Source organism: Synchiropus splendidus, chromosome 7, assembly GCF_027744825.2.
Source record: "Synchiropus splendidus isolate RoL2022-P1 chromosome 7, RoL_Sspl_1.0, whole genome shotgun sequence".
NCBI lineage: Eukaryota > Metazoa > Chordata > Actinopteri > Syngnathiformes > Callionymidae > Synchiropus > Synchiropus splendidus.
The window spans coordinates 13,923,800-13,948,026 of record NC_071340.1 but is presented as its reverse complement, the minus strand read 5'-3'; the positions used below and the strand labels follow the sequence as shown (position 1 = coordinate 13,948,026).

General features: G+C 44.0%; 2 protein-coding genes across 4 annotated transcripts; one reads left to right on the top strand and one right to left on the bottom strand.

Moving 5' to 3' along the window:
* Positions 1 to 566: 566 nt before the first annotated feature.
* On the bottom strand, positions 567 to 18,302 carry LOC128762328 (ceramide transfer protein-like). Of its 3 annotated transcripts, none has more exons than XM_053870508.1 (17): positions 16,858 to 18,302; positions 16,243 to 16,377; positions 14,153 to 14,269; positions 8,508 to 8,615; positions 8,282 to 8,420; positions 6,862 to 6,948; positions 6,629 to 6,786; positions 4,452 to 4,544; positions 4,301 to 4,387; positions 3,455 to 3,541; positions 3,212 to 3,289; positions 2,888 to 2,983; positions 2,694 to 2,826; positions 2,555 to 2,625; positions 2,368 to 2,496; positions 1,995 to 2,124; positions 567 to 1,719 (listed from the first exon to the last, which is right to left on the bottom strand). In XM_053870508.1, exons 1-17 carry the CDS (start codon positions 16,945 to 16,947, stop codon positions 1,592 to 1,594), a joined length of 1,866 nt encoding a protein of 621 aa, XP_053726483.1. In that variant the 5' UTR covers positions 16,948 to 18,302; the 3' UTR covers positions 567 to 1,591. The 3 variants fall into 3 exon arrangements, with proteins under 3 accessions (XP_053726483.1, XP_053726484.1, XP_053726485.1); XM_053870509.1 differs by having other exon boundaries at positions 6,862 to 6,945; positions 16,858 to 18,301; XM_053870510.1 differs by lacking the exon at positions 3,212 to 3,289 and having other exon boundaries at positions 16,858 to 18,301.
* Positions 17,991 to 23,915, top strand: polk (polymerase (DNA directed) kappa). The gene is made up of 15 exons (XM_053870507.1): positions 17,991 to 18,088; positions 18,227 to 18,355; positions 18,581 to 18,700; positions 18,776 to 18,928; positions 19,112 to 19,243; positions 19,325 to 19,475; positions 19,592 to 19,813; positions 20,091 to 20,215; positions 20,387 to 20,553; positions 20,626 to 20,658; positions 20,727 to 20,823; positions 21,322 to 21,493; positions 21,619 to 22,527; positions 22,660 to 22,708; positions 22,789 to 23,915. The coding sequence occupies exons 2-15, from the start codon at positions 18,227 to 18,229 to the stop codon at positions 22,868 to 22,870; spliced, it is 2,541 nt and encodes an 846-aa protein (XP_053726482.1). The 5' UTR covers positions 17,991 to 18,088; the 3' UTR covers positions 22,871 to 23,915.
* The last annotated feature ends 312 nt before the right edge of the window (positions 23,916 to 24,227 follow it).

Here is a 24,227-nt window from a genome sequence, read left to right as displayed (position 1 = left end):
TGACAAAAACAGTTCAAACAAGGTTTGAAATAAATGGGATACTAAGTCTTTAGAAGTTGAAATATGTAATTATAAGCTATAAGAAAACCGAGTACTTTAATATAATCCACAAAAAAAATGATCCCGGTTTTTTACACTGAACAAGACGAGAAAATCAGCACGTCAAGTTTAACCAATCGCCACACTCCATTTAGTCACAACTGACACAACGTGTCGTCACTTCCGGACCGCAACGCTCCAACGAGTGACCGCAAATAACATGCGCTTCGCGTCTTTTCGAATGAGTGGATGGAACTCCAACGCTGAAAGTACTTTAGGCGAACTTCGTTAAATTGCTTTCACAGAGAACGAATCACATTAAACAGCCAGTGCTGCGTCAGCCTGCGCTTTGACTCACGCCATTCAACCAATTCAATGAACTGAACACTTCCGCCTTATTTCACTCCATTTTATGCATAATTCCCTGTTCGCAGCAATTTTCCTCTCACCACCGGTTTAGTTTCTTAACATTCTCAGCCTCTGAATGAAGTGCATCAAATGTAGTTGTGCATTGAGATAAAAGAAGCAGGAACTGCTGTTTGACGTGTAGCAATTTTAATTTACAGAACATTGTCATATGGCATTACATTTAGTGCAAATAATAACACTTCTGATGTACAACTTAGAAATATACAAAGTGTGTATGTAGATGACAAAATATCAAAATCTAAAGTCGGTTTCTTGATTTGCTCGCTGATCTGACCAAAGAGAAGATCTAGTGATTGCAAAACACCTGACATCTGTCGACGAAACTAAACGCAGAATTGAGGTACGATGAGGTGAAATGCTGACCCTCCCTCCAACACACTGTGTTACTGAATGCACGTCTGGTGTCTGTACAGTAGTGGGACCAGGATTCAGGTCGGATCCTCCTGGTGCGTAAGGCATCCTCGAAGTGTCCGCTTGTAGTGACACCACTCTTGAGCTGGGAGCGCACGTTGTTAGCGCTTGCTAAAAATCCGAGTTTCAGAATTGGGTAAAAACACAGCATCCATCAAAGTCGTGACGTCACAGATAGCAAAATAGTTCTGGAAAATATCGTCGTCCATGCATCATTTATAGCAAAAGCTCTTCAGATTCGTCCACCGTGGTGAGAATTCAAGCGTTTAACAGTCGATTCACATTCCTCCCTCTCGCTGGCTGGCGCGTTAGTAAACAGGAATGGTGACGGTGGTCCCACAGGAAGCTGCTGTACAACAGTGGACAGTAGAAAAGTGTGAAAGCCCCATGAGACCCCAGCAGAAGGCAAGAGAGAGGAGAGGAGAGGTCCGCCGTCCTCCTAGCGTCGGTACTTTAGCAGCAGCCGCAACACAAATTCAACCCAGAAAGTGAATTATCATTAGAAATGTACAAAACAATTTACAAAAAAAAGCAGGGGGGAAATTTACACACAAACCAGCGACTTCGCGTGTTCAGACATTTGAGAATACTGATGAGATGAAGCCGCTGGAGGATTCTTCATGACGTGGCGGCAGGCGGGCCGTGATGTCCGCGAGCGCAGAACCGAAAGATAAAGTAGTTGTTGGTCGCCTTGACCGCCTGGTGGGAACATTCAGAAGAGGATGGGCTTCCCAGCCGTTTTCTCCTGGACGTAGGTGGTGAAGCGCTTGAGGAACTTGGGGTATTCTCTCTTGGCGACGGCTCTCAGGACGGACGCCGGAGCCCAGCCGCCCGGATTCACTGCACACACAGAGAGAGAGAAGGGCGGAGGGGTGAAGCCACACTGGTCAAACCTGTAGCACGTTCGCGTCACAGCCACTGTTATGTCACTGAGAACCAGCACCTCCAACATTGTTATTGTTGACATGTCAAGCCTCATGCTGTTCTCACTTCATCATCAAAGGTCAAAACATTCTGCTGCTCACGTCTGGGGTTCAGACAAGATGCTGCAGTGACCTTTGACCCGCTCATAAACCGCTGTGTTTTTTATTTTTATTTTTTTTAGAAGGACTCACCATTGGCCACGTAAGTGATTTTACACAGGATGTTGTCTCGGCTGATCTCTTTGTCGCCCTCTGGTGGACTGACCAGGGTCTGGCAGATCATGGCCACGTTGATTTTGGCTCGGACGCAGCGGTTGGAGGGCTGCAACCACACACAGTCAACACAGCTAATGAAAGCCAAACACAGTCTCCCTCCACTTAGCATCAATAGATCAACAGGATTCGAAGCTTGCTGAAGCACCTGACCCGAGGCCATACAGGATCACATCAAGTCAGAGAAGATCCTCGGATGACTGACTCCCCCAACACACGAGCCACATCATCAGACAATAAGCTGAAGATCTACCTCTGCACAATTGCTGATCAGAAGAAGCAGGAAACTTACAGCAGCGTTGTCGTGGTCCACAGAGAAGTTGCAGACCAGCCATGTGTCCGGGTCGTTTTCGTTGGTGGCCAGGATCTTCCGGATGGCTGACAGATACAGGACGTCCCTCTGGGAGGCTGGCCACACCCTCTGCGGCAGACAGGAAGTGAACCAAGAGTTTCAGAGGAGCGAAGTGTTGCGAGCTTACCTTGTGCGTCTGGTACACGATGACAGCGTTGTCCGACAGCGTCTCCACCACGTTGAAGTTTTCAATAGTAGCTGAGGATCAAGACATCAGTCAGTCCCAGGTGAATGTCAGGGACCTCGCCTGCTCGGGTCACACTTACTCTCCCAGTCCATTCGCACCGACGTGTCCCAGAAGTAGTGACAGACCTCGTGACCCGTCACACCTTTGACCGAGTGCGTGGCTTTGAGAGGGTCCAGCACGATGCCGTTCTCCTCCACCTCCCTCCGGTAGACCTGAGAGTTGGAGAGCTCTGGTGTGAACTACATCTAAACCACGGACCAGCTGGCTTCTCACCTTCATCTCGCCCTCCTCGATGACCAGCTGCCAGTTGGCATCGCCGCCGACGTCCTGAAGCGAGTACGTCATGTGGTTCTGGACCATGTCCTCCACCTGAAGGGACAAACAGGTGATTCTCCTCTGCATTTAGGGCTCAGAAGGCTGCTATAAAGGTGCTCAACAAAGGGAGAGTGAAAGACAAGACGAGGAGGTGTGAGTGCGGAGCTTTCACACCACAGATGTGAACACAAGCTCGTGGCTGGAGTGATCCAACATGAGGGAAAGGAAAGCATCAACCAGAGAAGGTGGTTGAGGTGAGCGCTCGCTGCTGGGAGACTGTACCTGTGTGCTGAATCTGTGAATGTCGTCTGAGGCACTGACAAGCTCCACGGAGGAGAGGGAGGAGGAAAAGCTATGGGTCTGAAGGCCACCAGAGGAGGACACCAGAGGAGGAGAGAAGCACCAAAGCAGAACACGTTGAAGACAATCATCAGCTGGAGCGTTTTGGGGTTACCACAATGATCGGCAGTGAGGCGGAGGAGCAGCGGGCGGAAAGACGGCGGCCTCCCAGAGAACCACGCTTACCTTGGCAGCAAAACGGTGCGAGCCGACGGAGGAGTAGACGTCTCCGGGAGGAGCAGGGGTCAGCCGGGGTATTCTGGCCTTCTCCGACTGGATCCAGAGACAGAACATCTGCATGTTAGCGTCTCACCACACGTGCTACAGTTCAAGACTTGATCAACCAAGGGCAGGGACCTTTATTTTTATGTTTATTTTTATCAATCCATTTCTAAATTTTCAACCCATCTTTTTCTTCACTTTCAGAGAGAGAGGTGAGTCATTTCCCATTTTGTTGACAAGATTTTTGTTTCTTTCCTGCAACTCTTTAGTGTGTCCCTGTCTCAAATTCAAGCATTTTTCCATTCATTTTTCACACATTTTTCTGATCCTGGCATCATCATGGTACATTTCTTTCCCTTAGAATACTTTTTTCTCTTCACTCATATGTCCTTCAAAAGCTGACTTCTTTTCCCATATATAACTGACTGCACAACAGGACCAGTACCAGAACTGCTGGTTCATTGAGGAACATTTGTATGTCAGCGCTAAAAAATAATCTTCATGAACACAGAAAAACAGAAAAATGATTTGTAAGAAAGCGTTGGATATAAATTGATATGGAAATGAGCATAAAATAAATTGTAGAACAAGAAAAATATTTTTAAGTGAAACAGATGCTTTATTCCATCTTACATTGGATTCAGATATTTTTATATATTTTTCAGATTTTTCTTTTGCAGATGATATTAGCACCTCAATGAACAATTTAGTTCTACACTGTACGTAGTATGGAAGGTAGATAATAAAATGATGACTTAAAAGAAGATCATTTTTCTGGGTCACGGAACCCTGGAGAGTTTCACAGCTCACCTGCTCTTCTATTTTATCCTGTCTGTCCAGCGCCGCCTCCACAGCGTCGAAGAACTCATCCTCGTTGATAAGGCTGTTCGGTCCCTCCTGAGTGAGGAGCAAAACTGTCGCATCAAGTGGAATACACAAAGACTACAAGCTCTCTTCTTGCCTCATAGTCCGGTCCTCCATAGTGGGACTTCTTCTTGAGTTCGTTCATGGCAGACTTGTAGGCATCTTCCACCCTCCTCCTCTTCTCCAGCTCCTGCACTCACACACACAGTGTGACAGTGACGTCAGTTGGGCAACGTATAAGTATCAGTCTCTGTATGTAAACAGTGCTCCCGAAACCTCCCAAACTCGCTCTATTCTAAATAACTGCTAATCCACAGATTATGTTATGAGATTAGGGACCCTTTATCACAAGACTGGGGGGTTGAAATCCAGCCCACAGGACCTTGCAATATCAGTTAAAAGGACAACATGTTCAAGCTTTGTTGGTGGCTTTCTAGCAAGCAGAGCTCATGAGCTCGTCTGGAAACTAGAAAGCAGACTTGTCTCTCACTCAATATTTAGAAAAAGAACCAGAACCGCTGCTTCAGTCTTAAAAAGAAAAAACTTAAAAAGTCAAAGAAAAAAATTGAAAACAGTCACTGGATTAAAAACGGATGATGTCAGCGTTTACATGCATATTCATGAGCATAGTTAGCATCAGGAAAATTGAATTATGATGTTTATCTGTTGCCCAAAGGACGCACAGACAGATGAATTTCATTCTACACAAACGCTTTTTTCTCTTTGATAAAAACTGAAAACCAAGTTCTCACACTTTGTGCTTTAGTGTGTGAGAAATATGAGTTATTGAAACCTGAGAATTCCCAAAGTTCATATGAATCTATTTTTCTCAGCCAGTGTGAGTCGCTGAAACGCTCTTCTTGGAATCATCAAAATATCGAGACAGAGAGTGAAAACTGAATGAACACATTGAACTCATAACAAAAAAAGCAATAAACAATGCGAGCAGCTGCGTCTACTGGAACACGCAAGGCAAGATTTCCGGATGGTTTTATGAGCTAAAAGAATCAGTATATAACCTGACGAATAACGACAAGCAAACCAGACACTTCTTTTCTCAAAGGTTGAATTCTCAGTTGAACTTTGTCAACCACTTAATACGTCAAAGGAATAATAGTTTCAATGAAGAGAAACAAAAGAGCTCCAGTCGGCCTACACTTCATCAATCAAACAGGTTCCACCTTCCCTCACATCCCCACCAGGCAACTGAGCAGAAACCTCACCGCTCTCCTCAATTCAAGATTGTGGTTGATCTTTCAGAAAACCAGAAAGAGCAAATGTGGCCTCTTATTGACACAGCCCGAGCAAATACAGCAAAACACAAGAGTATCTTCAGCGGTAGCCCTGAGTAAAGAATGTACTGGCACTGACACCATTTCCATATGGAGCACCGAAACTCAGGTCGGATCCAGACTGAAGCAAAGCAGTTGTCACACAAGTGTAGAAAGGAGTTGTCAGCAGTGGCGGCCGACACCAAGAGGGAGACCTACTGTAAAGAAGACGCTGCATGTTTGTAAAGGTATCCATCGCTGAGACTGGCACTTTAGCGCCTTCGACTTCCCGTGGTGCGAAGACTTCCACAAACTCAGCCTGTTTGTCGTCATTCTCTTCTTAAATCCGACAGGAAAAGAAGCTGCTGTTTAGCTCAGTGTCAGGTTCGTCCACGGGCCGGCTCTCGCTGGTTCCTCCTCATCAGCCGCTAAATCTCACCGGCGAGACGAGTTTTGTTTCGGCTTAGCAGCTCCACGCACTGAGAGCACTTCCTCTGGGCTCGTGCAGGTTTTAGGGTTGGGCAAGCAGGCATTCACAAGCAGGGAGGAAAACGGAGGAACAGGTTTGGCGACGCGAGGAGGGAAGAGCATACCTGCGCAGAGGCAAACTGCTCAGCAGGCCTTTATGACGCGGCGGGCTGTTTATCAACGGGTTTAGGAAGATAATAAAAGAGGCTGAGCTGGATGCTTCCCTGTTGGAAACTCTCCGCCCTCCTGCTCACCTCATGTATACAGCGCTAAGCAAATGCTACAAGGCAAACACAGTGAAGCCTTCAGAGCAAAAGGACAATGACGGATTTAAAGACAGTCAAATCTAGGAGTGTTTGGTGAGCTGGCTATTTGAATCTTTGAATCTCATCCAACCTGTTCTTTTTTTTCTAAATAAATACGGCAACTAGGCGGAGGCATAGTCAAAACCAGCTGTGAAGCAAATCCACATGAATGTCTGCTGCACCTCCGATGACACGCCTCAGCCACGCCTCACGTGACTTCAAGCTTGTACCTTGTCCAGCCTCTTCTGCCAGCTGTCTTCTCGCTTGACCATCAGCTCGATGCAGTGTGACAGCGTGGACAGGATTCCTGCCGTGGTGGCCTTGAAGGTGATGGCCTCCCCCTTGAAGTCGATTCCGTTGATGCCTTTGGGACTGGCGGGGGAAAACACTGGCGGAGCCGGGGAGACACATTTAGGGGACCAGTGATGCCAAATGAAATCGGCGGCTGCTGGAGGAAACTCACGTTTCTCCTTGCTGCCGTTGTTGTTGTGATTATATTCACCATCTGTTCTTGAAGTGGAAGGGAACTCGTCTTCGTCTTCCTCCACTACTGAGAAAAACATGCGTTATTCATTAACATGGGGACCTTTATACAATGTAATTTATGATAACAAACCAACTGAACAACTAATAAGATCAGATACGACATTTGATTTTTCATTTTGATTTGTTGTACAGACACAGCATAAATAATCCACACGTTCCTTTGGGAACAGAACACAATTCTTACATGTACGCATACACAGAAAATACAACAAAAAAAACTATCACTGCAGATAAGTTTGGTTTCAATTTGCGTTAGCTGCTGTGAGATAAGCTTGGTAAACGACTTATCTATTGCAAAAAATGTAAAAAATGTCTGTCACAACCGATCAGAGAGGCTGAGCAGGGACATTCATGACGACCTACCAACATGAGGAGAGGACAGGTATTCGGTCTCATTCTCTCTATACACTACAGATCTATGATAACGCTACTCGTCCATCACTCACAGCGTTCAGTGTTGCGTGCAATGTTCCACTTCCACACACACTCACAGAGAAGAAGCCAGTCTAATGCACAACTTTGAGTTGTTTTTTAACCTGATGCACCTCTAACTTGACCACACACCTCCACGACAGAATGATGGAACTGCTCCTCATCAGACTCACAGCGGCGAAGACGGTCTGCGCCACAGAGCTAACGGCTAACATGACGTCTCACTTCAACACTTTATTGACACTCGTAGACTGTGAAAGTTTGTTTCGTGGTTTAAAAGTGGGCTAAAAACACAATGCAGAAACAAATACATGCGCTCAAAAATGAGAAGAGAGAAAGAATCATTGTTGTTGAGAAGCAAGTTGAGGCAAAGAATGTTGAAGATATGTCTGGAAATTCTCCAAACTAGATCCAAGTCGTGCCAAAGACTTCAGTTATTTAAAATAAACACATCTTGAAATGAATGCATTTTATGCCATTTCATTTTATGCAGTTTCAGCAAATAACATGCCAAAATCACTGACTGTTAGGAGCTAAAGCTTTTTACAAATGAAAAGGGTCTTTTGGCCGAGGTACTGTTGGTGGTGAGCCTCGGAATTTTTTTCAATGAACAAAGTGCGCCACGACTTGAAAGTTTGAAAAACACAATTATTTAATCAATAAACCACCTATTTATATTTGAATTTTAATGACTCAAACTTGAATGTGTCCTTGAATGTGCCTTTTCTGAATATGGTCCCATACTTTCAATGTTTTGTGCTCACAGTGGTCATGCGGCCTCCTCTTGCTGCAGAAGAGAATGATGATGTCACGACTAGTCCACCAGACTAATTTAACAGTTGACTACGTCGACCAGTTGTTGCAGCCCTAGTGACCGATCTTCAACTCTCAATTCATAATCCCACCTTTGTCTCTGTGAAACTCGTCCTTGGAGACGGCGTCAGCACAGGAGTCAAAGTACTTCTGGAGCGTGTCCACTTGTCTGCAAAGGATGTCCCGAAATGTCTCCATTTCTGCCAGTTTCTCACACAACCTGTGACCCTTCTGAGGTGAGACATGGATGTCAAAGGATGTTACTTCATAATATTCCGACTAAGGCAGATGGTATATAGATGGGATATAAATTTGTACCTTGAAGGAGGAAGTGGAGGTGGCAGACAAGGCACTGGCTGCGGAGGTGAGGGACAACATGGAACCATGACGTCTCAGACTGGTCTCTGATCCATAACCAGACTCCGCCTGCAAACAGTATAGAAAAGAGTGAGACAGGCAGGAATATAATAGACAACTTTGGTAAACCTTGAGGAATAAAGCAAGAAAGACAGGAGAGGGATGAAAGCACCAGGGTGCAAATGAAATCTATTATCCGTCTGCAAGAGAATAAAAGAGAATGTGAGATCAATGTGGCAGACTGCAGCGCTGAGTAATGTTGAGCTGGACCACAGTGAGACCCGCACCTACACAAACAGTCTGCTGAGAGACACCAACTATGACAAATAGACGGTTGCGCCCACAGAAGACCAGCAAGCCACATTAGAAATAACTTATATAAAGATTCAGCTGGAAGTGGAAACAGGAATCAGGAGCAAATAAAAAATCCTCAGATACACAGTGACAAAGCATCCTGGCTCATTCATGATGATGGATCGAAAAGGTATAACCTCTTGTTTTTGACAAAAGCTTATCAATTTATTTGTTTATGTCCGCAAAAAACAACCCACACTACCAACCAGACTTCACATGGATTCTCTGTGACACCGCTCCAGTAAACCTGGACGTAGTTTAGAAAAGAAAACTTTGATTTAGAATGTAGAGTGACAGCAACATGTTTAGGTAGAGTGCAGACATTCAGAGATCAGTCTAAGATCACTGGTTTCACTGTAGCCAAAATTCGCAAACTATGTAGGACATTATTTATAATATGATGCAAGATCCACATAGTCACATGTATGAGACAACGCTGGAGATAAACATTTATCAAAACAAATGAAGTTATAGGAGTTATATAGCTCTGGAACAGACATTTGGAACTTTAAAAAAGCTTAAGTATTGTAGCTGTAACATTGGGACCAGGATAAATGACGAGTAATGAATTCAGTTTCTGCTGCACAGCAAAAAGGCGAGCGAGCACAGTAATTAATCATCACACAGCCGGTGCTCAGTAATGAATGACAACAGTGACAATAAGCAAGCAGCATGCCAGCGTCAAGTCGGCCCACCCTTCTGCCATTCCAGCAGCCAAAGCAGAGCAGGACACTGCTGCAGTCCTGTCGGTTCGCTGGCCCCAACATGTCCCAGATGATCCCCAACTCTCTCACTAATACAAGGCTTCAATCCAGTACCTCCGGGACAACACCTCTCTAAGAAACTAGACAGAAGATGAGGAGGAGGAGGAGGGAAGAATGAAACAGCCTCAGCTGAGCGCATCAAGTCAGCGCGAGCGGCAGTAAAGGAGGAAAAGCCATTCGATCTGCTGCAGCCAGAAGAGATGCAGACGCTGCCTGCTCCCGGAAGCAGGTCTGAGCCCAGAGGAACACTCCGTTTAGCTTCGGGTTAGCTCATCCTCTCGGACACACATCTTCAAGACGCACTTGAACGCACACCGGGACACGTAAAAACCCTTACAACCTGCCCATTTTTAGGTCCGGAATCCATCACAGATCAGGCAGCCCAGCAAGTGCATGAGAGTGAGATAGCGTGAGTGTGAATTCATTAAGGCTGCTGAGAAATAAAAGTGAAAAATATCAAAAGAGTGGGCGACTGAATCAGCCTACACTCCATTATGACAGACAGAAAGGGAGGCGGAGAATTAGGAGCGAGGAAAAACATTGAAGGGATGTTGGGCTCCACATACAAGTCTCCTCTCTTCGTTCCCTGGTCTGATTTAATAAACACACTAGTGAAGATTGATCTGCCTCAGCAGCGGGGCCGCAGCATCAGCACCCCGCCACATGTAACCGCAGGAGTCGAGAAGGGGTTTCCCCAAACGCAACACCCCTCTGAACAGGACCAGTGGAAGAGTCTGTGGCACGATGGAGTGTTTTGCGTGTCTCTGTTGATTTTGGTTGCTGTGAGAACAAGCGATTTCAAAATGCATAATTCAAGAGGCGCACTTAAAGTCCCTGCACTTAGCATGACTTCTCACATCACCGACAAACCCACACAACAACACTGCAGACCGGGAAAACAACACAGTGTTATGAAATCAGTACAAAAGTGGGACTTCAGGAGGAGTCATTTATCTAGTTTTTATCAACCGACTGCATCATTGCAGACATAATGTATTTTAGCAATGACTTTAATACATACTTTAATGCTCTTTATCGTCCCACATCAACATAACCACAGCTGCATTAATAATAGTTCAGTAATATTCCAGTACTAAATCCACATATACATTTATTGAAAAGATCTCATTAAACTCAGAAACCTGGTACATCAAAATGACTTTACAAACCAAATGTAGGCATCAAAAAATCAATTCAATGAACCAGCACATTAATATTAATGATGTATTTCCTCCGCTGTATTAAAGTGGCTACTGCTTTCAGGTTCTGCAGTGTTACAGGATGCGATACTGCGTTTGTCCTCCGGGTGGCAGCAGAGAAGCACTGACGGTCACGAACGTGTAAAAGGTTGATGGTGCAGCCAAAGTGTTTGAAGCCAGCAGGGGTCACTGTCGGGCAGCAACCCAACATGACCCTAAAATACTCTCGACCCGCTGCTAATGGGTTTGAAACCTGCGTTCCAGCTGCTAGAGGCAAGTAATAACAGTCCTAGGACGAGTCTCCTGAATAAATACATTGAAAGTTAAGTGGAGTAGCAGAGACTTTTCAGCAGAGTCAGCAAGTATTGTAGGATTTCCTACTCATGATATCAATACGGTTTTTAACTTTTATATTCACAAACGCATGTATTACTGGGATATTGGCTTATTGTTTGAACAAGTGGATTATAACGCTCAACAGTCACATGGACGTATTAGCTGTTAAGTCAGATCAGACTATGGACTCCAGAAGAACTGGGCGATGAATGAAAAGACGTCGAGCTAAAAGCAAGATTTGACACACCGTCTGAACCCTTGACCACCTTTAATACATAACAACTCCACGTCTGACGGACTTTAGACAGACCTTCAGAACCACCGTGGTCAGCTCTAATCTGCTGTGCGGCAGTGTGTGTGTGTGGAACAGTAGCTCTTTTCTCATTTGAAATCTCCTTTAAAAATGGTTGCTTTCAGTCATTCTCACTTTTTACTGACTTCACATCTCACCTCAGTTAATAATGAGTGGCTGGCACTTGCTTGCTGTTAATAAAGCATGTGTTTATACATAGAAAACACATGAGACCAATTGAACTGCCGTCATATTCATACCTGTTCTCACAAGTCATGCACACAAACACACACACCGCAGTAACCAAGAGTAGAGAACTGACGTCTGTCCAAAGCTGTAGCGTAAACAGCCGCGTGTGCGATGATAGATTGACATATTGATATGCTCTGTCCAAACAGAACTGGCTCTGCCTTTGATCTATACTGGTGTTCAGCACCACTGGCAAAAAAGAAGCACCTGAGTCCAGATCTGGGCTCAGTTTGCTGAACATATGAATGAAGTATAAACGTGTGAGTAAACCATCTTCAGAAAGAGATTTGTTATGAAAGCTGTCTGGATGTTTTGGATTGTTGCAGAATTACGACCATCGAAGCAGTTTTGTGTCTGACTCAGAAACGACAAAAATCATTACTGCTCAGCAAAAGCCAATAACAGCCATGTCACGAGCTCAAGTAGACATGTATCTTTTGGATACACAACCGTGAAACAAAATACAAGTGTAGTTACTCCAATACTAGGGGGTGTAAGAAAATATGCTCAAATATTGCAATACTTGATTACGTGATATGGACTTGATATATTAATATTTAATACAAAGATACTTGGATATGCTGCGGCATTTGTGACGTGTTTAATACTAACATTCTCTTTCTGTACACTGGAATTGTTTTGTTGTTCAGTGATTCACTCCTCTGTCGCAGCACGGAATTTAACTGAAAATCTAACAGTCACAATGAACTTGTTTTCATGTGCATCATATTGTACTACATTATTTGACTTCCACCTTAAAATGATGGCTCTTATTACAATATATTGCGCAACTTATATCACCATGTATCGTCTCACCACTCCGGAATCGGGATACGTACTGTATTGCAAAACACCTGCCAAAACTCAGCTGTATCCAAAACAGGTCCTTTTTACTAATGCTCAGCAGAATTTGGGGACTTGGAAATCAGCCTGGAGGGGGCAGTGCAACAGAATGCTAGCTTCAGCTTCACTTGTGTGCCCAGCACAAAAATACGTCAAAAGCTTTCAGACCTGTGTGTTTTGAATGAGTAAATCAACATGTTCTTTGGCAGACCGTTCCTCTGTTCTCACAGTTTATAGCTAGTCTAAAATCAAAATATATAATGTGCTGTTAAATGAAGTACGGGGCATTTATATCACTTAGAAAATAAGTAACAATTTTGAAGAAATATGTTCAACCACATTTGCTGTTATGGGTGGTGGCAACTCCTTCACTAACTAACACTGACTACTACTAAAACGTAAGGGTATATTATAATGAATAAATAAATTCAGTATTATGTTTAGTGTGCAACAAGTGGGAGAAAAAGAAGAAAAGAAGCATCTTCGGCGCCACAGGCACAATCACGGTCTGCTGACACCCGGCTGAACTGAGAACACTTGTGCCGTGACCTTATGACTCCCTATTCACCAGCAGTCAGCTGCCGGCACCAAATGAATGCGATTTTGCGATAACTGACACATTTGTTGACAAATCTCAGTCAAAGAGCAACAATTCCAAAATCAAAACCGAATGGATTTCCGAACCAGCAGCTGCCTGGGCTCTGATAACAGGGAATCCCCCCACCCCACCTTAGCTCGAGATTCCTTACATTCTCTGGGTGAAGGAGTGAGTGAGAGAGTGTTTCTCTGAGTGATCATTCATGTGAATCCTTGCGCTGCCACGCCCATATCGACCAACGGAACAGATAACTCTGTGTCTACTTTGCGGAGCACGCTGGCCTCCGTTTCAACCTAAACAGCAGAAATATGAGAGTAATGTAGCAGCTGGCGATAAGAAAACAACCATGTACTAGTCTAGAGACCCTTGCCGTGTTGAGCGCACCAGGGCTCCGTCTGGCCCGCAGACCTTTTTTTAATCCCCCAAAGCACACAAGTTGGAATGGGAAAAAAAAGAAAGAAATGATGTGATCTTATCGCGAACACAAGCAATGAGTCAGTACTACAAAATATCTCAAGCATCCACCTGGCAGGTGAACAGTGAAGCACAAGACACAGTTGCTGCCTGCTCACAACATCAGTCACCTTCTTAATGCTGCCAGGAAACAGTAGAAACTGAAATTTTATTCTTCAAAACGGCCCTGAGTGCACCTTCATTCAACTTTAACTTAAACTACACAATAAGGAACTGTGGCCCAGTACGTGAGGGACTCTCACATGCATTCATTGAACTAGGCAACCCAACACAAATTCAAGCAGGTCATCAGCAGCTTTCACATCAGTAATGCACATTCTGAAAAAGGTCACATTTCAATTAACTGTAAAAAAGGCAAAAAAGCTAACTGCTCCGACACATATGAGCTTGAAATACTTTTTTGTTGAGTCAAAAGGCTTGTTCCAAAGAAGGACTAAAATGTACCGTGAGTATTAAACAGCATGACCAGCCAACGAAAGACAAAAGCCCAAACTCACCTTATGCAGCTCGATGGACTCAATCCACTGGAGTCTGTGCTCAGGATCCTCAGCTCGGAGGTACCAAACACTGTCGTTCACACTGATGTCAAAACGACACTCGTCGAACTCGTGAGGCTGAGAATACGGAGGGGGTTGAGGGGGAGGAGAGGGGACAGTGTTCATGTTAACCAAAGACCTGCATATACATTTTCTTTTTTGTTACCAATGTTTTGCAAAAAAACCCCACAAGAATTCTGACTGAGAGACCAGACTATTGTGAGTGTGTTGTAAGTCATGAGCAGTTGAATGTTGGCAGAACCGGTTGAATTACCATGACACACATGGATTCCATCAGGGACTGGAAAGTCTCTGCTTAATAGTAAGACCTCTAATTGGATTCTGCTGTCATGCATCTTCAGTAACAGACAAACACAATAACACTCGAAGGTCATAAGAACCCAAACCCCGTACTATTGGGCCAGATCCTTAAACTATTTCACTCCCACACACGACAATGCACCCCACCCAACACGTGCACGAGGAATTTCACCATTTCCTCGGTGATTGGAATTTGACCCCAGCACTTATCAGAGTGGTGATCTGCTCCGCAATGATTGGAGTCAGAAAAAAGACACAGCTGAATCCGATGTTTTCTGTACTTCTCCCTCATGGCAGCTAATCTGCGGATGTCAGCTGACATGACCTCCTGTTGCATGGGTTTCATTAAGTTTGCTGAATGACACTCATGTGCTACCGCAACTTCGTAATAAGGCACTCTACACCCAGCAAACTGACTGACTAACACCGTCATATTCTCTCATTTTATTTCATATTCGGTCAGTAAGAGTTGAAGAACTGCCCCTCCTAAAAAAGATAACACACGCTGTCAGAAAATGTGATGATGCAATGCCTCCATTTCTGAGCGGTATCCAGCTACGGTGCAGTTTCTAGCTGGAAAAAAAAGCCAGTCTACCGAAGCGTGTTTTATCAGACACGGTCTATAAATTTCTGCTTTACAATCAACTTCGTTCCTCCTTTAATCCACCCAGAACATTCTCCTTTCTCGAGCTAGCACTGCCGTTTGAGCTGACCTCCCCACAGCTGGAAAAGCACATAGGCGTAACAGAATTCTATGATTGGCAGAGATGAACGGTGTAATGCCACCTCAGCATCATAAGAGGACTAGTCATCATGCTGTGGGAGGACATCCAAGGTCACAAATGTTTTGATCCACACTGTGTAGCAGTGATGCTTCTTGTCAACGGGAGACAAGTGATATTGGCAGGACAAAGGCTCAGAAAAAAAGCATACCAAGCCAGTTACTTGGCTGAAACCTGCCAGGAGATTTAGTAAACAATGGTAAGTTGTTTTCCTGAACGGAGTTTCACAAGAAAAGGTACAGTATGACTAACTGTGAAAATGTTTCGCAGTCAACGAAACTGAGAAATCAGGAAACAAACGTGCTGATTCATGATAAGTGGAGTCACACGCAGTAGTCCGTGACGGGTTTGAAATCATTGACCTAAAACATTTCACTCAAATTAGGAAATGCACCATGGCAGGTGCCACACAGGAGGAGCAATTACACGTCTTTACGTCTTTGTTTAACACTTTATGTTTTCATCCAGACTTGAAGGGAGAACGTGAGCAATAAAACCAACTGCTTGGCTTCTGGTGCCGTGCAGTGAGGGACCCGAGGTAACTCAGGTGAAAGTATGTAGCAAGGTTGTGTGATTTCAGCTTATCTGGCCTGCGCAGAGAGAGAACAGACGTCAAAGCCACGTAGTGAAGCTTAATTTTCCACTCAAGGAGCGAGTCTATCTTCTGCAATTATTACCGCGAGTGTGCTTCAATGGCTACTAGAAGTAAAACGCCACAGTCTACTGAGCAGGTTTCGTCACGCCTGTGATGTGAGCCAAATTACCAGTTAATGTTTGACCCTTTATCTAAAGCTGGGAGGTTAGAGGGATCACTTCAGGAACTACTGAAGAGGTAACTTGACTCCTGAATTGCTATGGCAGAGAGAGGGTTGTGTGTTCTCTAAGTATGTCTGAACCTCCGCATGAGCAAACTCTGCATCCCAGGGATTGACCCCAACACCTACTCACCATAATGACCGCCTTGCTCAGGCACAGAGACCCCCTGCAGCCATACTCCCGTTCATCCTCCGACTTGTAGTAGCTCAAGGTGTTGTTCTTAAGCACCACCCATCTGTCCTGCCATCCATGGATGTAGTTAGTCCACTGCAAGAGAAGCGTACGTTTCAAGCAACAAACAACACTGGTTTATATTGTTCACTGCATTAACAAGACCATCACTTGTGCAAGTATTATTTTTTCATTCTAATGCTAAAGCATCACATGTCCTAAATTTCACACCAGTCCAAGTGTTACTAAACATTATCTGATATATTCTGTTGCTGTGGAGCTTGTGATACAAAATGCTTTATTAGGGATATTAATAGTAATGTTGATCCAGAATGTTTACTTGGATTTGAGGAGAATCACAAGACAGATTATGCTTTAGGTCCAAGGGTTAATATTGTGTCTGCTAGCTAACAGTGAATACCACAACAACAGAGCAAAACATTTAATAACTAAGGAAAGAAAGAGAGTAAGCTACTGCCAAGTAAATCCTTCAAGTGTAAGCCACATAGAACACCCACATTTTATTAGCTAGTAACACAACAATGTGAGAATAATAACAAGTGCCAGGAGGGTTACCTTGCTGAGAACGCCTCCCAGCTCCACATGCTGCCCGGACTCTGGGTCCACATCCTCATCGGAACCAGACGATGAGCTCTTTTCGGACATTTAAATCCAAAGTGGGACAAGCAACACTGCCAGACAATGCTAACGCACCACAAACTTTCTGCAGCCAAGGCAGGGTACGAGTGCGAATATCCGGCAGACTTCCCTGTTGGCGACCAGCTCCGCAGCGGGTGTCGCATGCAGGACTTCAACTTCTCGCTTTTGCGGGCTTTGTTTTGAAACTGACGTCGAATGCCAATGAGGGCAGGCTAGTTAGCGTTAGCTGTCAAACGACGCAACTAGCAAATATTAACTTGCAACTTGTGACTAAGCACGAAATCTGGCGCGGCATGGATCGACGTCTTTAACCCACAGTTGGTAAAGACGGCCTTCGCATTACAACCCTGGAGCCACTTCCACCCACTGCGGACGAGACCAGGACTGCATCGCAGTGTTTAGTTCCGCGGTTCTGTTAGCGGTAGCTGGTCTTAGCTTGTCAATCATGTCGAAGGAGGGCGGAGCCATTATTAGTCAAGCTGACTACATGGAGGCAAGAGTCAGCCTTACCGCACTACTTCCGACAATAGCATAACATTGACTTTTAAAATCCCTAATATATACAATGTTAACATATATTTATACATGTTATTCTTATTTACATCTTCTAACAAGTTAACAATGAAATTAAGGCTACACTTGCTAATGTGACTTTCTCATATTTTGGAAATAAACCGGAACTTGTTGACTTTATAACTACATCTTTTATACGACTGTACAATTTGAAAACGCTTTTTTAAAAACTGAGTTGATCAGCAACATATTAAATATATTCACACACTATTTACATTTGGTTCTCTTTTCCCTTTCGTATATGGATTAATCATGATTTGGGAGCTATTTGTCGATTAAAACAACAAACTGAATGAATATAATGGTTGTTAAAACGTATATTGATTGGATGAAATAAAACGTGAATAGAATCCACATGAGTTTCTGATGAGACGTTTAAACAGGTTGATGATTTTTTTGTCTGTAGTGTATATTCCGACACCCTAGGGGGCGCTCTCGACCGCTAATTCAAATAGAAGAAGTCCCGCTTTTTTTGACAACTGTATACGGAAGTGCTCAGGCAACCGAAACAAAAATACTGACCTGAAGTTAATGGCATGCCAATGAAACACCTCCTATTTCAAGCGATAACACAGTTAGGTTACAGTAACGACTATATATATTTTTTTACTTTCAACGTTTCCGAGAGATTTTGACCAATTATTTTCGCGTTTAATGTGGTCCGAGCAGCATAAATGAAAGTTTTTGTGCCGTTTACCGCCCTTTCTTCCAGATGGAAAATTCAACCGTGTCTGAGAAAGATGGAGGTTTCCTGTCCAGAATGGCCCTTAATGACAACAAGGCTGGGATGGAGGGTCTTGACAGGGACAGAATCAACAAGATCATCATGGAGTCATCAAAGGTCGATACTAATGAGATTGAAAGGCCTATAATCATGTTCTCAGTGCTTTTCATAATACCTTCCATCTGTTTATCGTGAAACCCGAGATGAAGAAGTTCACATTTTAACTTTGTATCTGTGCAGTAAGGCTCTTAAATCGTGGTGTCTACTGTCGGTCCACCCATCTGTGAAATAGATGTACCGATTCCATCCGTCACTATCAACTGTGTCACCTTGTCCTCACAGGGCTCCAGGTTTTATGAGAACGAGATGAAGCGAGAGCAGCAGGTGAACCAGCGAATCGAGAAAATGATGGTGCAAAAAGCACAAATTACAGAGCACCAGTTAAAGAAAGCACATCATATGGTAGTAGGACATTACGGTTGTAACCCATACATGACTGTTGGATGTACTGAAACCTATCCCTTGGTGTGTTAACAGGTAGAACGGATGGTAGCCGAACTTGACAAAACGCGTGATCTAAGTCGTGTTATTGTGCATGTGGACATGGATGCTTTTTACGCTGCAGTGGAAATGAGAGACTGTCCTGAGTTGAAAGATAAGCCGATGGCTGTGGGAGCAATGAGCATGCTGGTAAGTTCTTGTCTTCTTCAAAAGGATATTTGGATTGGATAAATGAGAAACTGAACTTTATCCTCAATAGTAAAAGAGTTATAGACTTCAAGTGTCTTTGGAGAATATATACTTACATTAGCAGTTATATATGTCCTATCACGCTGTTGATTTAGTATGCATATGACATGATTTTTTTTTCAGTCAACATCCAACTACCATGCCAGAAAATTTGGCGTCCGAGCTGCCATGCCAGGCTTCATTGCAAAGAAACTTTGCCCTGAACTAGTTATTGTGCCGACCAACTTCGATAAATACCGGGCTGTGAGCCACGAGGTGAGAGAAGCAACAGAAAAAAAACATATTCGACCATAAAAACGCCAGCAACACCTCATGAATTTGCTTTTTCTTTGTCAGATTCGGGAAATATTTGCAGACTATGACCCCCACTTTCAGCCAATGAGTCTGGATGAGGCCTACCTGGACTTTACAGATCATTTGGAGCAGAGGAGGAACTTGCCTGAGTCATCTCGAACTCATCACTTCAATTCCAGCTCCCTTGCTAAAGGCAAGTACTTATTAAAATGAACAAATTCTGATGATATTCAAAGGTGACTCTTGCTTTTCTTTCGTTTTAATAATCCATGTAACTTTTCAAGACCACTAACAGACTTTTTGTTTTAGGCGATGAGCCAGCTGACGTCCCCCAGAAGTCTTCACCAAAGGCTGAGTGTATCTCTCCTGTTCTTTTTGATGACAGCCCAAATGACGGTCCATTATTACAAGGCTCGGAAGAGACCGGTCCTGCTGTCAGCACTGTGGAAGTTTTCGGCACATCTGTGGAGGAGGCTGTTCGAGAAATGCGTTTCCGCATTGAGCAGAAGACCCAGCTGACAGCAAGTGCAGGTCTTTACTTTCATCGGAATCCTGATAACACCAGCTAATATGGTTGTAGCAGAATCTAAAATAAAAAATGACACAATGTAATTTTTGAAAATGGTTTTGTGTTCGAAAGCCCCACCTCCACACAACCAGAAATAAATGAACATTTCTGTGTCATTCCTTGATATATGTATGTAATATGACTGGCCAAATACTGTATATAGATGAACATACACTGATCATGTCTCAGTCTGTTCTTCTCATTGTGCGGATGTTTTACCAACTGTTCTTCTTTATCCAGGCATTGCTCCGAACATGATGCTGGCTAAGGTGTGCAGTGACAAGAACAAGCCCAACGGCCAATACAGGCTTGCACCTAGCCGAGAGGCAGTCATGGACTTCATCCAGAACCTTCCAGTTCGCAAAGTACAGCCCTCTTTGTTGAAGTGGAAACATAAACAGCGCGGTGCATTATCAACGTGGAAACATAAACACGTGATCGCACATCAGCTCTTGGCGATGTGCTGGTGACAAGCTAAATGTGTGAGTGAGAACTTGTATGTAAATATCTGACTTGAAGTGTTCGTGTTCGACCAGGTGTCTGGCATCGGGAAGGTGTGCGAGAAGATGCTGAATGCGTTGGACATCAGCAGCTGTTCTCATCTTGGCCAGCAGATGGCCATGTTGTCTCTGTTATTCTCGGAGACAATGTGGCATCATTTCTTGCGCATCTCCCTGGGTTTGGGATCCACGCACATCGCGAGGTAATTTAAACCCGCTCTAACAGGATTGTTGTTATTGTTATTATTGATTTACTGTTATGCTTCCTAAAACAGGCACGAGGAGAGGAAAAGCATGAGCACCGAGAGGTATGTCCCCTGCTTTGCCACTGCAGTCAGTCACCACGATTCTTGTCTCATCACTCACTACTTTGCAGAACATTTAGAGAACTGAGCTGCACAGACGAGCAGGTGACTTTATGCAGGGAGATCTGTCAGGACTTGGCAGATGACATGAAGAAGGAAGAGCTGAAGGTAATGGAGTTTAAGTCGCCTCACTGTTGCTAAGATGTTGAGAGGGTCACTGATGACAAATCTGTGGGAAAGAGATGCTTGTATTTCTGTGTTAACCTGTGTTAAAGTGCATTTAATCGCGCATGTTGTCTGGTGTTAAACCAAACAGCATGCGCCTTTGATTCTTCATCCTCGTGACAACGCTTCATCCCTCTTCCATGGTCCAGTCAATAGACGAAGGCTTTGCTCGGCCATGACCCCCTGCCTGGGCCGTGTTATGGATCTTGATAACTGCAGGGAATAGAAGGCCATTAAGTGGACGGCGGGGGCTTCTGTCAGCTCTGTAAATGTCGCTGCAGGAGATGATCACATTTTGACAAAAGCCCTTTGCTGCACCGTTTCTAAATCTGTCCCGTCAATATGTCACCCGCTTGTCTGACATGTACAGTAGAAATCATTACTGTTACAAAGACTTTTGGTATGAATCAAAAAAACAATGTTTATTTGAAACTCCTGAAGGGTAAAACGGTAACGCTGAAGCTGAAGAATGTGAACTTCGAGGTGAGGTCCCGAGCAGTGACGCTGACCTACGCTGTATCCACTGCGGATGAGATCTTTGCTGTTGCCAAGGATTTACTGAAGACTGAGATCGAAAATGAGAAGCCACAGCTGCTCAGACTCAGACTCATGGGTGAGAAAATATTATTATCATTTTATATATATATATATATATATATATATATATATATATATATATATATATATATATATATATATTAACCTGCTGGGCAAGCTTGATGGTTGTTGTTTCTTAAGGTGTTCGCATCTCAACCTTTGTAAGTGGAGATGATAAGAAGGCTCAGCAGAAGAGCATCATTGGCTTCCTCCAGTCTGGCAAGCCAAGCTCAGCAGGCACATCCAAGGACGTGCAGCAGAAATCAGAGGAGGAACAGGCAGTCAATCCCTCCACTCAGACACTGCAGACTAAGGAAGAGATTCCCAGGTGGACCAGAAAGAAGTCTTTTGATGGAGCTAGTGATGAGACAAGACAGTCTTTCTTCCAAAAGGCCCAAGCCAAGAGACTTCAGCTTCAAACAGCAAATGGAAGCAGCCAAGAGGACCATGATGAGAGAGATGCTGCAGCAGCCGTTCTCACTCTTGAAAGTGAGGAGTCAGAGAAGGACGGCACAAGTCTTGTTCGGTGTAGGAGTCCTCCCCCTCCCGAGCCTCAAGCGTCCACTTCAGGCTTGGGCGCTTCCACGGCCAGCAGCTACACCTGCCCTGTGTGTTTCAGCCAGGTGAAGACCTCCAACCTCAGTGCCTTCAACGCACACATCGACCGATGTCTGAGTAACAAGAGCTGTGAGCCCGTTCCATACATGATCTCAGACTCTGAGTCTGAAGCTGACTTCCAGGACGGGCAGCTAAAATGTGACCAGATGGACAAGTGCAGGCCAAAGGAGGTTCAGAAGCAGCCAGAGGAGACCTCAGACCAGAATGTAGCGCCGCTAATGAATGATGACAGTGGAGCACTGACCTTGCAGAAGCCTCAGTCACATCATGGAGGACGGCCAGCGCTGATATGTCCGGTGTGTCAGCTGACCCAGAACACAGATGACCTCACAGTCTTCAACAGCCATGTTGACCTCTGTCTGAACCAGCAAGTGCTCCATGAGCTGCAGACGCCAGCCACTGTGAGACCAGTCTCTAACCCCAGAGCTGCAGGTGAGATCGATCGCTTCAAACAAAGATTGGAATTTTATATTTCAGACGTGAAATTGGGCTGAGTTGAAGCTAAATATTGGAACGTAATAGTTTGTCGTCTTGTGATCACATGACATGCGTTTGCATCTACAGACAAAGCCCTTCCTGCGGCGAGGCAGGCAAGCAAAGGCAAAACTAAAAGGTGATGTAACGCTTTCCCTCGCATCACAACAATATGGATTTTTTTGGCAAATGTGTTCAAATATGTTTCTTTATTTTCAGACGGGACATTTCTTCCTCTGCTCCTGCAAAAAAGGCCAAAGTTGTGGCTTCTAGCAACACAATTGACAAGTTCTTCAGGTGACAAGTCTGAGCTTCTCCATTCTTAGAATGTGACTTTGCACAATCATGGACCCAAAGCCATGTTTATTCATTAGCTATCGAATTAATGATGTAAATTTATCTGTGGATCAGGTATTTAATGAAGGTTTTCTATCACATGAATTTGTCTGCTGCTGTGTCCATATTTTCTGGACTGAAATATTTATAATGGTAGTTGAATGAGTAGGACTTTATTTATGTTTCTATGGATTTTAATAGTGAAATTGACAATAAACAAATCTTGGGCTTGAATTGTTATTTCCTGTCACATGCGACTGTGTGGTTTGGTGGGGGGGGATTTTCCATCTACTGCAGAAAAAGTGAATAAATATGAGATCTGGAAAACAGCATGTGAAGTTAGCTGGTCATATTATTGATTGTACTTTTAATTGTACTATTTGGAAGCGTTGTGCGTAGTGCATGTTGAAATATATCTTCATTTAATGTTTATTTATTAATGTTAAGTAGATGAAATCGTTTTAAAAAATGTAAAAAATGGACGGTAGGTTACTTCTCTTTGTGCATGACAAGCGGTGAGGAATGTTTCCTCGTTCACTAAACCTCACTAAACATGTAATTTTAATGAGACTGGAAACACTGACATGACCTGCGTTCAGGTTCTTACGTGGTATTGGATCATTTGTTATAGTTATTCAGAAGGCATTGTTCGATTGGTCTGATAGTTACAACTATGCAAGTCCTATTCTGTGCCATTCAAGCAGGTTTGTCTTCCTCCTGTTTAGAGTTTCTTTTCATTCTTCTTCTCCACCTCTTCCTTCATCTTCTTCCTGTCATCTGCCTTATCTCCATATCTTTTTCTCCAAACTGCTACACGTGCACTGTCCCTCTGATATATTCATTTCTGATTCTGCTCTCCTCTTCACTCTCACCATTCCACCCTGCCTGCACTCTTCACCTCTTTTAATCTCTGTCATTACTCTATAATCGGTGATTCTTAACCATAGGGCCGGGGCCCATGGTTGGGCCGCGAGCGCCCCCTAGAGGGCCACAAAAAGTTTTTTTTGTTTTACATCTTTGGGCCGTGAGACGCCTGGTTTTAATACAGGAGCCACATGTGGTGGTAGTAGTGTGTCACTGAATTGACTTGATAGCTTCAGAGCTGTGATAGTCAACAACCATGGAGAAGTTCTTGAAAAGAAAAAAATGATAAAGAAAGTGATGCAGCTGCCCCAACAGTACATTTTTTAATTTTTATTCAGTTTTCTCAACATTTTGCCTCCTGTGTATTATTTTTTTCTTTAGTAAATTTGATGACTTCCACCTGCTTCTGCTGCTGGTTGGACTTTTGTATGACAAATATCTTTGCGATGATCACATGG